The sequence below is a fragment of the Alosa sapidissima genome, chromosome 10 (genome assembly GCF_018492685.1).
Source record: "Alosa sapidissima isolate fAloSap1 chromosome 10, fAloSap1.pri, whole genome shotgun sequence".
Lineage (NCBI taxonomy): Eukaryota > Metazoa > Chordata > Actinopteri > Clupeiformes > Clupeidae > Alosa > Alosa sapidissima.
Window position 1 is genome coordinate 10,672,942 of NC_055966.1, and position 14,586 is coordinate 10,687,527.

The following is a 14,586-nucleotide window of genomic DNA, read 5'->3' on the forward strand; positions in this document are numbered from 1 at the left end:
CTTTCTTTCTCTTTTTCCATTTTTCTTTTTCCAATTTTTACCACATCTCTCCCCATCACCAACCCTGTTTGTACTCCTCTCTGAATCTAATGTCATGTTTACTCTTTCTTTTTTCCTTGTCTTTCTTTTACGCTCTCTCTCTCTCTCTCTCTCTTTCTCTCTCTCGCACTCTTCCTCTGTGCGTATGTATTACACATAAGTGTTGAGGTGCACTAGTACTTTAGGTGCCCTGTATGTGTGAGGTATCAGCAGCAGTCTGCTGATTTCCGTTGCTACCTCTGTGTGAAAACGGTGTGTTTGTGCTAGTGTGAGTTCTATTTGTGTGGACTGTGGACAGACGTGGGTGATGATGCTCTTGGTGTGTGTGTTTGCAGATTTAAACCTCCTAGCTGTTTGTTGGTGTAAGTTAGTGTTGGCTTTAGGGTTGTAAATTCTGGGTGGTTGTGGATGTGAGTAACCATGTTTGTGTTTTTTTCTGTCGAACTGTGCCCACACTTATACCTTTTCTTAAAATAGTTATATATGTATAGATATATAGAGATATAGACTTTATTCTTGCACTGTTGCACTGTTGGACTTACTCATCTGCACTATCACCATGACCACTATCACCATGACACTCACTCACACAGAGCACCTTACCTTACCTTACTATGCACAGAGAATCACAGGCTCAGTCCCTGCCTCAGCCATTGCAAGTGCCTCTTGATTTATTAATCACAACTATGTGGATACTGTTTTTAGAATTGATTTAGATTAAGTGTTAGTATAATTTGTATTTAGTATATTTAGTATATTCTTTATCTTCTACTGTCCTTATTGCTTAGTTGTGTTCTTATATTATATACTTTTAATTACTTTTTCTGCTGTTAGTGAATGTGTGTGTGTTGTCTGTATGCTACTGAGACATTGAATTTCCCCTGGGGATCAATAAAGTATCTATCTATCTATCTATCTATCTATCTATCTACCTATCTATCTATCTATCTATCTATCTATCTATCTATCTATCTACTTGATAAATTCATTTACCATTGGAATCCTGATTAGTTAAAGATTATTAGCTGACATTAGTTTGTTCGTTTAGTGTACTCAAGGCTGTAGGCTAACGTCTGGTTCCGGCAGTGGAGACACGCACAAATGGCCGTGATCCCGTAAAACTAGTTTGCGAGTTCCTGTAATGAAAGTGTGTGTGTGTGTGTGTGTGTGTGTGTGTGTGTGTGTGTGTGTCATTGTCTGTGTATGTGTGTGTGTTCAGCATTCACAGTGTGTATGTTGACGTATGTGTGTGCACAAAGTGTGTTTAGCATGTGCATTGTGTGTATTCAGTATGTGTTACTGTAACCTCGTTGTGTGTCCTCTCCTGCCCCCAGACTCTCCACAAGAGCAGTGCGAGGGGTGAGTGCTATGTGGTGGACTCGGAGGTCATCACCTCGGGCATCCCATACCAGGACTACTTTTACACTGTACACCGCTACTGCCTCACCTCCGTCAACAAGCACAAGAGCAGGCTACGGTAAGCCCACAGGGACAAGATGCACCTGAATCTGCTCTGGATCTACACTTTACACTTATGACGTGTAAAGTTATGCAGTTACAGTTAGTCATTTACATGTTATTATGCATAAATTGTCATAGATTGACATTCATTGACATTCATATTTGCACCAGTGTGGTCCTGCCAAGATAAATACCTCTAATAAGCCAGCCAGCCAGTATTAGCACAGTGGGTAACACTTTACTTGAATGTATCTACTTAAGAGTAACATGACGCTGTCATGAACACATGACACTGTCATGACACATGAACTCTAACCCTAACTTGTCATGACAAAAAAACGAATGACACCTAATTTACAGAAGCGTTATGTTATAAACTTTATGACTTGTTTATAATGTTTATGATACGTTCATGACAGTGTCATGTCACTGTTATGTAGATACCTTCAAGTAAAGTGTAACTGCACAGTGTCTAGCAGAAGACCTGACTGACTGGATGAAGTAACAGGACTTAACAGGGGGCTGCACCGGGCCCATGACTGAAGCGTTCCGTTCGGGATGCGTCTGTAGCAACAATTAGCTTCCACTGTGATCCATGGAGCTGGCTGCACCAGAAAAAGAATAGACCAGTCTTCTGAAATTGTTTTTACGCGTCGCAAACGGAACACTTCAGTTACATGCCCGGTGTAGCCCCCCCAGTCAAACTATCAATATTATCCTCTCCGGCTTGAGTGCCTTCACTGTTTACCCTCAAAGGTCAGGTAATGTTATAAACCATGACTTGGCAGGCCTCTTATGTAAAAGCGCACACAATATGTGATTAAGTCAAGCAGCCCCTGAGGAAACAGGCTGTTTGTTTTGGTGATAAATCTGTGGATATAAACAGAGGTTTGTTTGTGTACATTTTGAGGCTGTTGATGAGGGGTTGGATTTGAAATGATGGCAGGATTGTCATGTGGTTGTGTGTGTGTGTGTGTGTGTGTGTGTGTGTGTGTGTGTGCGCGTGCAGGGTTTCCTCAGACATCTGCTACAGGAAGCAGCCATGGAGCCTGGTGAAAGCCCTCATCGAAAAGAACACATGGAGTGGCATCGAAGATTACTACAGACACATGGGTGAGGAGAGAGAGAGAGGAGAGAAAGAGAGCGAGGAGGGAGGGAGGGAGAGAAGGAGCCAGGGAGAGAGATGGAGACTGGTTTCTCCATTTTATATTGTTCCTTACTGGCTCTCTTCCTGGTCCAAAAATTATGATTATTGGTGCATCCAGAGGCTAATTGCAGAGCCTTTGGGAAGGACGTCCTCTTCCTGAATCTGAGCTTTTCCACCGACTAACATTTAGTTTAATATACGCTACAGTATGCTCAATTTGTCATGTGAGGTCACACATAGGCCTACATGTAGCTGTTCTGTGCTGACGCATCCCATAATCCAGAAAACAGAGCAAGGTACACACACAGAACTTTGTCAGGCCGATTTGTTTGTCATAGACAGAGGTTGCCATGGCGTCCTAGGTTGTTCTAGCGTCACACCCAGTGTTTCCGTGCAAGTTTATCGTAGATTCCTGCATAATGAAATTAGCTTAATTTGTAAAAGGCTGTCAGCATGTCATTTGAGATGTGAATCTAAACATATGTGAAATTCTAAGAATCACCGACTCCTTGAGCAGTCACATGTAAACAGTAAACGTAAACGAATAGTATGCCTTTGAGAGTGTGCTCTGTGGAAATAGAGAAAGTAAAATACAACCCATTGTAAAGCAAAAATGCAGCTCAAAATGAAAACGAAAGTCACCAGCCCATGCTAAACGGCTGGACTGAATTTGAGCTTCAAATGTCAGCATGTGCAAATGTCAGTGTAGGTGTGCCACTTTGAAGTGAAGGGGAATTTGAATGTAGCTGAATAGGCTCCGTCTGCCATTGAGTATTTGACTGGAACTGCGACATGTGAAGTGGACTGGGCAAGGTCAGAAGGTCAAGGGAAATGCATTTTACATTTTGTAGTATTGTAATTTGCATCTTTAATCTGGTTTGAATATAGATGGGGTTTTGTTTTGGTGCTTGTAGTAGAGAGCAGGTAGTTGCAATACTAAGATGGGTCTACTTCTACTGGTGCACTACTTACGTCATGAAGGCTTTTGCGAGGGGACACATGAAACCCAAGTCCGAAACTGATGGATGCTTTGCGTACATGAGAGCCTCTATTATTGAATAAAATGTGAATGTAGATCTGTCTTTGGCGTGGGTGTGTCTTGGCTGGTTGTTTCTAATGCGCTACATAACCCCCCCCCATCCCCCCCACCCCCCCGTCAGAGGTGGAAGTGTGCAAGCTGGAGACCCTGCTGCAGTCCGAGGTTACCGTGGTAACGGCGAGCGAGGCGGCAGCGGCGGCGGCCGACTCGGCCAAGACGCCCCCTGCGCTGCGGCGGCGCAAGCGCAACCTGTCGCGGCGTGCCGGGGAGCGGGAGGCGGCGGGCGCGGCGGCCGGTGGCGGCGGAGGAGCGGCGGGCGAGCGGGCCGAGCGGGGCATGGCGGACGAGAGAGAGCGGCGGGAGACCGGTGAGTTGGCGCCACAATCTGGAGACTCAGCAAGGATCACGGCAGACGCTGCCAAGAAGCTTCAGAGCCTTCTGCAGCCTCTCCCATCCACAACCACCCCCCCACACACACACACACACACACACACACACACACACACACACACACACACTGCATATGCACACTCTCCCTGTCCCTCTCCTGCTCGTTTTTCTCCTCTCTCTTTAAGGAACACACACACAGGTGCATGCACTACCTTTTTTAGTAACCTGACATCTAGTGGTCATGTTTGGCATTACAAAACAAAACTCGCACCATTAAATATGCCATTCTTTTCTTCATTCACCTTCTATCCTACCCACTCTTCCTCCTCTCCTCCACTCTCCCTCTCCTCCACTCTCTCTCTTTCTCTCTGTCTCTCTCTCCCTCTCTCTCTCTCTCTCTCTCTCTCTCTCTCTCTCTGTCTGTCTTCAGGTGGCGTGTTTCTGAAGCTCGGTGAGAGGGCACGTGGGGTGGGCAGTGGCAGCGGTAGCGGCAACATCTCGACCGTGCTGCTCATAGTCAGCTTCATGTGAGTGCCGTTACCTTAGTTTATCTTTATGGCTGTCTGTCTGGAACATTGGGACTGTGTGTGTTAGTGAATGTCTTGACGTGGGGAAGAGTATTGTGTTTGTCCATTTGTGATTATTTGGCTATAAATGTGTGTGTGCTGCTGTCTCTGTTGGTCTGTGTGTATATCTAACTGTGTAACAATGACACTATCTGTGAGATAACTGTTTTTCTGTATGTTTTTCATTGGTTATTATTATTTGTGTGTGTGTGTGTGTGTGTGCTGGCATGCGTGTGTGTGTGGTTTGTGATGTTGTGTGCGGATGCTTGCGCATATCAGCTGTGCCGCCGGGTGGATGAGGCATAAAAACAGCTGTGCCCATGTCACCACTCTGCCGCTAGTAAAGCCCAGATCAGATAGCCCCACTGACGCGGGATTAGATTTTAGCTGCGTCCGCTGCCAAGCAGCAGCTAGCGGAAAATAAAAACCCATCCCGCCCTGTCCCGCCGCCTTAACTGATGCAAAAGCAAAATCCAATCCCTCCATTTTCCCTCACGATAGGGGCGAGACCTCGAAATGGGGTGGTGGCATTTTTTAGCAGCTCTCTCCCTTGCTCATTTCTCTCTTGCATGTTGCTCTCATTGTCCCCACCTGTCAGCATGTGTCGACGCAGTATGGCTCTGTATACTGTGGTGAAGAAGGTGAACACTTTTTCATGTAATGTAAACACTCTGGGCTTAAGCTGTGGGGTAGGCTCTGCCTGTGAACCTTGTTTTGGTGAGATAATTATGAAAGTGTAATGTGAGTGAATATGTTTGATGGTTTTGAAGTGTGCATTAAGCCCAAGTGTTGGACATTATTTATAAGGTGTTGATGCTAACATTTGCTAGTTGTTGAGACTGGGTGTAAAACACAATCTCATCTGCTTACTAACTGCTTCCTGCTACCTCTCTTTCTCACACTCCCACTTATTCCCTCTCTCCCTCTTTCTCTCTTACTCCCTCTCTCTCTCTCTCTGCTCCTTTTCCTGGCTTTGTATTCTCCTTGCTTCCCTTGCTACTTCTCCTGCACAGGATCTGTGTCAGGTAACGTAACTCTTCTGTTTGTGTGTTTGTGATCCCTGAACTGATTAACTTGCCTGTGTGTAGACAAACACACATACATGATGATACTGTCTGCCTCTTAGTGTGTGATTGGGTTTGTCTGTGTGTGTGTGTCTGTGAATGTACTGTATATTTGAGGGTGGTGTGTGTGTTTGTGTGTGTTTGTGTGTGTGTGTGTGTGTGTGTGTGTGTGTGTGTGCGTGCGTGCGTGTGTGTGCTAAGATCAGCCCAATGGGTCAAGTTTTAAATTCAGGGGCCTCATTACAGAAACTCTGAAATCCTATCTTATCTCAGTTTAGGACGGCATTTAGGATTTTTGGTATTACAGAAGCATGTTTCCTAACTGCATTTAGGAAAAAAACTATCTTAACTTATGACAAAACTTATACTTTTTACAAAACCATCCTAACTCAAGAATTTCCTAACTCTCAGACTCTGTCCTACTTTCAAAATAACTGCCAAAACTGACTGCAACACGGACTGTTAGGGACACTATAAAGCATATTTCACTAAATAGCTTAATTAAGTGAGAACTTGGACAAGCAATATAAAATGTATAAGCTATGTATTTTAAAACATTTATAACAAATAAATATTAATCATTATAACAGAATATTAGACTATTATTTATTAATTTATTCATAATCATAGATACAGGCAGTCTTGTATACATTCTAAGCATAGAAACAGGACAATTGCCGTTTTAAAAATCTAATATACAGTTACAGTTAGGATTTCTTAAGCCCACTGCACACGGCCGGCGATGCAACAGTCAAACGCTTTACTACACACACTACTGGTCAAACGCTTTACTACACACACTACTGGTGACTACAGTTTCAGTACGATTCAGTGGAGATACACTGACAATACAGTTGTTTTCTATTATGACGTATCAAAATCGTCTTGAAAAATAGAAAGGCCGATAAGAGCGATGCGACGGCCATCGTTCCACTTGCCGTATGCGACTATGCGTTGCCCCATTCATTTCAATAGATTCTATTTCATTTTTCCGGTCGACAGCCATAAATTGCCGGTGCAAAACCGCCCCAGTGTGTAGGCCTTTAAGATAAGATAAGATATGAGAGGACACAGCCATGAGTTTAGGAACTGCTTCTGTAATAGGAAGATAGGAAAAACCCTATCTTTAAAACTTAAGTTAAGATAGGACAAGCAGTTAGGATATTTTTCTGTAATGAGGCCCCTGAGCCTCAACTGGAGAAGCTCTCTGTCCACTCACAACACCTTATCCCGTTCCCCTAACCTGCTGTCCCCTCCCCTCCCCTCCCAACCCACCCCAACCCCTGTATTTGTTTGTGCCAGATGCCGCCTTTCCTTATGCAGATCTATTCAAATATGTCACCCGCATCCTGGTTAGCTGGGGGCAGCCACTGTCCTGACTGCTCCTCATATGAGCCATAGAGGCTGTATGATGCAGAACCAGAGTTATTTTAAATGAGGAAGAGGGGCTGTTAGGAAGGACATTAGAATGGCAAATACACCTGTGTCGCCACAAGTCTACTGCCCTTGGTTTGCATAATAGATGGTTTGTTGATGGTCTTATGGTTTACATTATAGATGCAGAGTCTCACCCCCCCCCCCCCCCTCCCTTGTCCTCTGTAGTCTGGTGGTGCTGGTGGCCCTGAACATGCTGCTGTTCTATAAGCTGTGGGCACTGGAGCGGGCGGCCCACACCCTGGAGACCTGGCACGCCTACTCGCTCACAGACAGGTGAGGACCTCTGCAGGCCACGCCAAGGAACTGCACTCTTGCGCAGCGCCTCACTTGCATACAGAGTGTGATAAGAAGAGCATTCGTGCACTGTGACTGAGAGAGGCCGTTTTGATTTGGGAGTGAGGTTTGATGTAGTGATTATATGAAGTGCACCCTTGTGATTGCTCTTTAGTAGTGCCATGGACACTCCTTTTCTTTCAATCTGTTTTTGTGTTTGTTATTTGTTGATATGTGTGTGTGTGTGTCCCAGCCCTCTTCCACAGTCGGCAGGGGAATGGGCCCAGGTGCTGCAGCTGCAGAGGCAGTTCCACCAGGCGCAGCTGAGCAAGTGGCAGCAGATCCTGCAGTCCTCCGTCACTCTACTGGACCAGGTATGCTACACACACACGCATCACACAACACCCACTCCACACAGTGGCTCAGTGATAACCCTGAGTGGCTTAGTGAACTCAAGAGTAGGAGGGTAGCGCCCTAATGGCAAAGCCCCATGGATGTGTTAGCAAGTGCTCTGTTTTAGCTTAGCCACGTTTGTCACAGAACCACCTACCGGTACTAGGAATACCTCTCTGCTCATGGCCCCTGAGGTTACCCCCGGTGCATAGTGACAGCATGTCTCCTTTCTGTGTATGTGTGTGTGTGTGTGTGTCAGACCAGGCCATCTCATGTTTACTGTCAATAACGTTCACAGTTCAGGTTGTAAACGCGCTGAGGTCATTGTTCTTCTGACCATGCCTGTTCTACTACAGTACAGAGCAGAGTGTCCACTCACTACATGCTCTCTGCACGTGTGTGAGTGTGTGTGTGTGTGTGTGTGTGAGTGTGTGTGTGTGTGTGTGTGTGTGTGTGTGTGAGTGTGTGTGAGTGTGTGTGTGTGTGTGTAAGAGGGTGTGTGTGTGTGTGCGTGTGTGTGTGTGTGCATGTGTGTGTGTGTGTGCGTATTTGTGTGTGTGTGTGTGGTCTGTATGTGGGCAGACATTTAGTCTGATTGTCTCACTAGCCCAATGAGCACATCCACTGACACACTGACACTGCTTTACACCATGTGTACTGTACTGTAAGACGCAAGGACTTTACCAAGCCAACAGAGCTGACCTGTCTTTGCCAGCACGTCCCCTGAGCTAACCTGTCTTTGTCTGCTTGACGTTCCGCAGATGAAACAGTCACTGGAAAAGCTGCACAAAGGAATCGTTCCGGAAGAGCCCCAGGAGGACATCCCTGCGGACCCCCCCACAGAGACACTTCCAGAACACTGACCCTCTCCTACCCCCCTACTCCGGAGGACCTCACACACCCCCTCTGCCTAGACCCCCACCACTCAGCCTCCCAGTGTGCTGTTGGAGCCAGAAACACCACTGGGAGTGTATGAGAGGCCCACGGACGGGGGCTGACTATATGTGTGTGTGTGAGGCGAGGAGAGGGGGCTGACTACATGTGTGTGTGTGAGGCGAGGAGAGGGGGCTGACTACATGTGTGTGTGTGAGGCAAGGAGAGGGGCTCATCATGCATTATGGGAATTGAGAACGGAACGCAGTGTGGAAGAACACTCAAAAGATCAGATCTCCATACAAAGGACAACTGCGCACACCGAAAAATTGAGCAAATCGTCCAAGCATTTCAACATTTCAGTCCTCCCCAGACACACCCTCTGATCGACTACAGCAATAACTTCATCATTGACTTCTACCACATCCAACCACAACAGAAAAAAGCTGGCTTTGATCACTCAGACGGGCAAACAAGGAGTTTGTCACTTGTTTTTACTGGCCGCAAAGCATCACCTCAGAATGGTTCACTTTGGAACCTCTCGACTGAGCTGCACCTTGAGCCATCTTCCTGTCTCTCTCTCTCTCTATCTCTCTCTCTCCCTCTCTCTCTCTCTTTCTCTCTCCCTGTCTCTCTCTGCGGGCGTTTCCTGGAGAAGACTGCGCCCTCATCAGACAGAGCTAAAGTGATCTGAGCAGAGGGACGCTGACACCTGACCCCCCCAGTCGTGTCCCAGCCTACTAAACAGCAGAAGACTTAACTGCCTCCTGACTGCCCGTGCAACGCAGTCTGCTTCTCCCTCTCGTCTCCTCTCCACTTCACCTCTCCTCACGTCTTTGGTCACTGTTCTGTCCACCTTTTCTGAAGATATACAGTATATTATGTGTAGTAGAGGACTACTTGAAAGACTGGGTATTGACTGAGAGGGTGACCAGCACTCCTCTCAGGAGGTCAAAGTTTGCCTGCCATCTGCATGTTGGGGGTGGGAGGGGTTCAGTAGGCTAGAGATGGTCACTAGTGGACCCTGTACTGCGTTTTACTTTTATTTTGTTTTTTTGTTTGTTTTTTACTTTTTGGACTCTTTTGTCACCTCCATACCTCCAGAGGTCAACCGTGTGTGTGTTTGTTTATTTGTTAAAGTCTTTTTCAGACTATAAGAGAACCAAGACTGATGCTACTCTACAAAGTGTGTTTGTGCGTGTGTGTGTATGTTTGGAACCATACTGAAGAGCAAGTTTGTGTGTCTTGATCCCTACTCAGTATTTATTGTAGAGACTCTTGGACTGAGAAGCTCACTGTAACCCCATGCGTATGCGTAGTTTGTGCTGCACTCTGTGTTTGAGCTGTCAACATGGACCAAGCGGGTGAGAGAAGGCCCAGATGCTTCAGTCCCCAAAAGCAATAATGAAGAGGGACGCCAGACTGCACAACACAAAAACAAAATGGACAAAACTTGAATGGGGTTTAGAAAGAGGCAACAGGCAAACTAGGGTGAGGCTAATTGTTGTTCTTATATTGTTTGTTTGTTTGTTTGTTTCCCCATTGTGTCTTGAAATTCATCAGTTTGTATGTGTGTGTGTGTGTGTGTGTGTGTGTGTGCGAGTGTGTGTGTGGACGTGTGTATGGAATGGACTTCCTCCCAGTGTCTTTCAAGGATGAGTGTTCATCATCCCTTTGCCTGCTGTTACTGGTCTACAGTATCAGGTTGCTTAGAACTGTATTATTATCAACCAGAACTTGAACTTTGGGGGGTTCCTGTAGACTCTACCAGCTGAACATAGATGCAGTCATTAGCTGTTTGTTGTAGTTCACTGGGCTGGACGTTAAAGGACCAAGCAGAACTTGTGAGGCCCGGATGAAGAAAAAGGGAACCTGTCACAGTATTTGTGTTGCCGTGTTTTTATTTTTGTTTTGGTCTTTTATTGCATTTCATGCTTTTGTATCTGATGTGGTTTTTATTAGTTGTTCTCACCCTTTAATATCTTTCTCTGTCTCACTCTTTTAACCATCCTTTGGGTCTTAAATAACTTATCTTCCTCTCTCTCTCTACATCACTCTTCTCTTCATCCCTCTGTTTCCTCTCTCTCCTCTCTCTACATCACTCTCTTCTTTTCACCCCTCTCTTCCTCTCTCTCTCTACATCACTCTTCTCTTCATCCCTCTGTTTCCTCTCTCTCCTCTCTCTACATCACTCTCTTCTCTTCACCCCTCTCTTCCTCTCTCTCCTCTCTCTACATCACTCTCTTCTCTTCACCCCTCTCTTCCTCTCTCTCTCTCTCTACATCACTCTCTTCTCTTCATCCCTCTGTTTTCCATCCCTTTCTCTGCTCCTCCGTCTCCCTCTCTCCTGTCCTGGTCTGTCAGTGGTGTATGCGTGTGGGCTTTGCTGGGCACAGCTCTTGTGAGTGATGAAAGGATGTGTTATTTATTTGGGGACAGGGAGGGAGGAGGAGGCAAGCAATGGAGGGATGGGTGGGGGGGTTGAAAGGGAAGGGTGAATGTACTGTAAAGATTTGATTGTACACACCAGGTGACATGGAGAAATAAGAACCTATGAAATATGCAACAACTCGGCCTCCCCATGACTGCTTTCTTCACTCCCCTTTGTCTGTGTGTGTGTGTTATTGTGTGTGTGTGTGTGTTATTGTATCTCTCTCTCTCTGTGTGCGTTGTGTAAATATCCTCAGCAGAGACACCATTCTCATGAGCCCTCTCAGATTATAAGCGACACCTTTTAGGTCCATTGTCTTTCCTGTGCATTTGTTATGTGGTCCTAATACTGCCTAATGCCAGAGTTAAAGTGCACTCAGGAACTCGTGCCTCGTGAATGAATAAGGGCTTGTTTGCTTATGAAATCTCCCCTCCCACATCACGAGACATTCTCATTATTCATATTTATATTTAACGAGTGCCCCCTTTGTGTAAACTGTGGACATTATATACTGCCATTATCAGTGAAGAGGTCGGTCTCTTTTAGTCATGACTTTCTTAACCTCTGACTTCATTTAAAACACGGCACTTAGAGATTGCTGCTGTCAGCTCTCAATAGGTTGATATCTGCAATGTTTGCTTAACGTGCTTGTGTGTGTTTAAGCAAGATAAGCTTATGCTCTTGTGTTTGACAGTGAAGAATTTCATCTCAAAATAGGATATATTTCCTCATCGGAATAGTGCTGTTTTCCCCACTCCATAGTCCAGTTTGCCTTGTCCTGCTTTACATACAGAAACCATCTTGGACATTTGAATGGTTTAAGTGTTTATAATGGAATGAAATAACCCCTTTTCACAGGTGGACATCACCCAGCACAACACAGTAACCTAAACCTATAACTAAGGCTCTTTTAAATGCTACCAGTTTAGTCACAATAAACAAAGTGTGGTGAGCTGGCTGAAATTCCTGTACACCAATAGGTTAGTATTTTAATTAGGCAATAAAATAGCAATAAAATACATTAAATACATTTAGTAATTCACCCTGCAATGGTCTCTGTAATGTGTATGTGAAAATGGTCTCTGGTAATGTGTAGCCTATTGTATTTCAGTCTACCTGCCTACCTAGTGTGCAGCCTACCTAGAAGATACAATTAACAAGTTCAATGGACAAAATAACAAAGAAAGTAATAGAAACCAATGTAAACACATTTATGTAATGGTTCAGGGAATTAGGTTACACTACGGTAGATGAGTACAAAGAACAGGGCACAAGGCATGATTTCCATTACATTTTTATTATACTTAATCATATGCTTTTCAAAATTTGTTTGGCAAGCAACATTTTCACATATACGTATATGAAATGCATACTTTTTGAATAGCTTTTGTCCCCCAAATGTTTTATGTGAACAGGGTATGCTGTCATGGTGAGAGTGGAGTTACCAACCTAGACACCCAAAGTGAACATTCAGTCTCGGTAGACATGAAAAGGACCATGCCTGAGTGACCTAGTTGCCCGCTTTAACATATTAATTCAGCAAACTGAAGAAGGCATAGGGGGTCATACCAGACAAGACCACTGATATGCAACAACACATCATTAGTGACCAAGTGTGGTGGCATCATTAGTTGTTAATACCTTTCTTAGTTTAAATTTTATGCGACACACAGGCAAATCGACTTGGCGCTCATCTCATTATAGCTAAGAGGAAAGACTAAACCTTCAGTTCTTTCAAACTTTGCTAAGTCATGCAGTATAAACCTGAATTATTACAAGATGCAACATCCCACAAGTAAAATCTGTGCCTGTACTTTGGAAATATTTTTTTTCCCTTTTGTCACCTCCGTGGCACACGTAGGCTCTACTGAACGGCAGTCAGTCGGGCAGTGTTTTGCTGCCCCCCCCCAAATAAATCTCACAGGCTTTATGAGTGACCTGGTAACACAATACATTTTTTTTGCCTTTTTGTTTGCATTCTCCTTCACTAGAGCCTAATTTGCCTCCAGTGCATTTGGTCTACATAGCTTAGCTAAGACTTCATTTGATCTACATAGCCTAGCTAAGACTTCATTTTGTCGGAGGTTTGGAAAACATTTCCGTGCGAGGCACAAGTGAGATGATTTTTAACATTGCATCCCGAGCATTAGGGGATTGCTAACCAAATAACTGTCATGCAGCCCTTAGTGGAAAGAAAAATGAATAAAAAAAAAAAAACAATCTTCAGATTACTTTCTTTAACTGTAGGGATCAAGGCAGAGAAATTTCCAGGGAATAGAAAACATTGACTTTAAAATGCATGTAGGCTTCTCTTCATGGAACATGGACTTCCTGAATCATCATCTAATACATTTGTTTGAGTGGCATAAATAAGCACACACTTCACCAGCAGCTACAGCCGCTGTAATGCACATCTGCCTGCCCAGGCCTCCATTAGACCCATAGCATTTCTCAACATAGCTAACCAGGCCTCCATTAGACCCATAGCATTTCTCAACATAGCTGAGGAGGCCTTGGGCCAATGGGACTTTTTTCAGTGGATGCTTAGCTACAACATTTAATAAAATGTTAAAATGCATGCTAAGTTAATATGTGGACCACCTCTGTTAATAGGGTAGAGTATGTTTGTTAGTGAAGAGTTAGTGAAGTGTTTTTAGCAAAAGATAAAACCTTATCAAAACTGACCACTAGTGTCATCCGTACAATTCCATTGCATCAGAGAATAAGTAGTACATTATATTTAAATATTTACACGAGTGAGATGTTTTAGGGGTAGTGTTCTGAGTGGAGAGAGGTACAGGAGAGCTGTACAACTGTGGGGTGTGCGCTTGTGCCCAAATGGCCATGATGTGCTTTATGTGATGGTCAACAAAGAGGAATGTCTAACATCTCAGTTAGGTTATTATAGTTTAGTAGAAATTGTACCGTCACTGCATATAGACCTGCATGCTATCAGAAGGAAGCTCTGTTTACACAAAACATCTCTCGCCAGTAATCCAATCATATACAGCTGCTGTTACAATTGAATACTTTATCAGCTGCAAGATCATGCCCCCTGTGACAAAGCCTTTCAGTTGCACCTTATCTTATAAATCCATGTCTAATGCATCTATATGACCAAGTATTTATGATTTATATACACTAAACAAACAAAAAGTTATATCAGGATATCTGGCTTTCGGGTGAAATTTAATGTTTCAGCACAGAAAGTACTGAAACATTGAACTGTTCAAAAGTTTAGAGAAGGTGCTGGGTAATGTCACTTCTGTTGACTTCTGTTTCTGTTGGCTAGCTCGCTACGTCCTCCCCCTCCCTCCCGTGTTGCCCCCGTGCGATTGAAACTCTCCTAAATGCGCATCTCGTCTGTGATTTGCTGGAACAGTTTGTTATGTTTTTATGGGCTAGGTTTGCCCAGGTTGGTTTTGTTGCCGTTTTTGGAGCCTGGGCTGTCCACAGAGATTGCGTTTTTTTAC

The 14,586-nt window shown here is 44.5% G+C and overlaps 1 protein-coding gene across 5 annotated transcripts in view; it reads left to right on the forward strand.

The window, feature by feature from the left end:
* Window positions 1-10,403, forward strand: part of gramd1a (GRAM domain containing 1A) — a 39,679-nt gene extending 29,276 nt beyond the window's left edge. For 4 of the 5 annotated variants that reach the window (XM_042108384.1, XM_042108380.1, XM_042108382.1 and 1 more), the window contains exons 13-20: window positions 1,374-1,516; window positions 2,510-2,613; window positions 3,808-4,053; window positions 4,507-4,603; window positions 5,656-5,667; window positions 7,309-7,416; window positions 7,670-7,790; window positions 8,571-10,403. In XM_042108384.1, the coding sequence (XP_041964318.1) occupies window positions 1,374-1,516; window positions 2,510-2,613; window positions 3,808-4,053; window positions 4,507-4,603; window positions 5,656-5,667; window positions 7,309-7,416; window positions 7,670-7,790; window positions 8,571-8,672 (933 nt within the window). In that variant the 3' untranslated portion in view covers window positions 8,673-10,403. The remainder of the gene's footprint in view (window positions 1-1,373; window positions 1,517-2,509; window positions 2,614-3,807; window positions 4,054-4,506; window positions 4,604-5,655; window positions 5,668-7,308; window positions 7,417-7,669; window positions 7,791-8,570) is intronic. The other variant, XM_042108381.1, reaches the window with a different exon arrangement.
* Window positions 10,404-14,586: the final 4,183 nt, after the last annotated feature.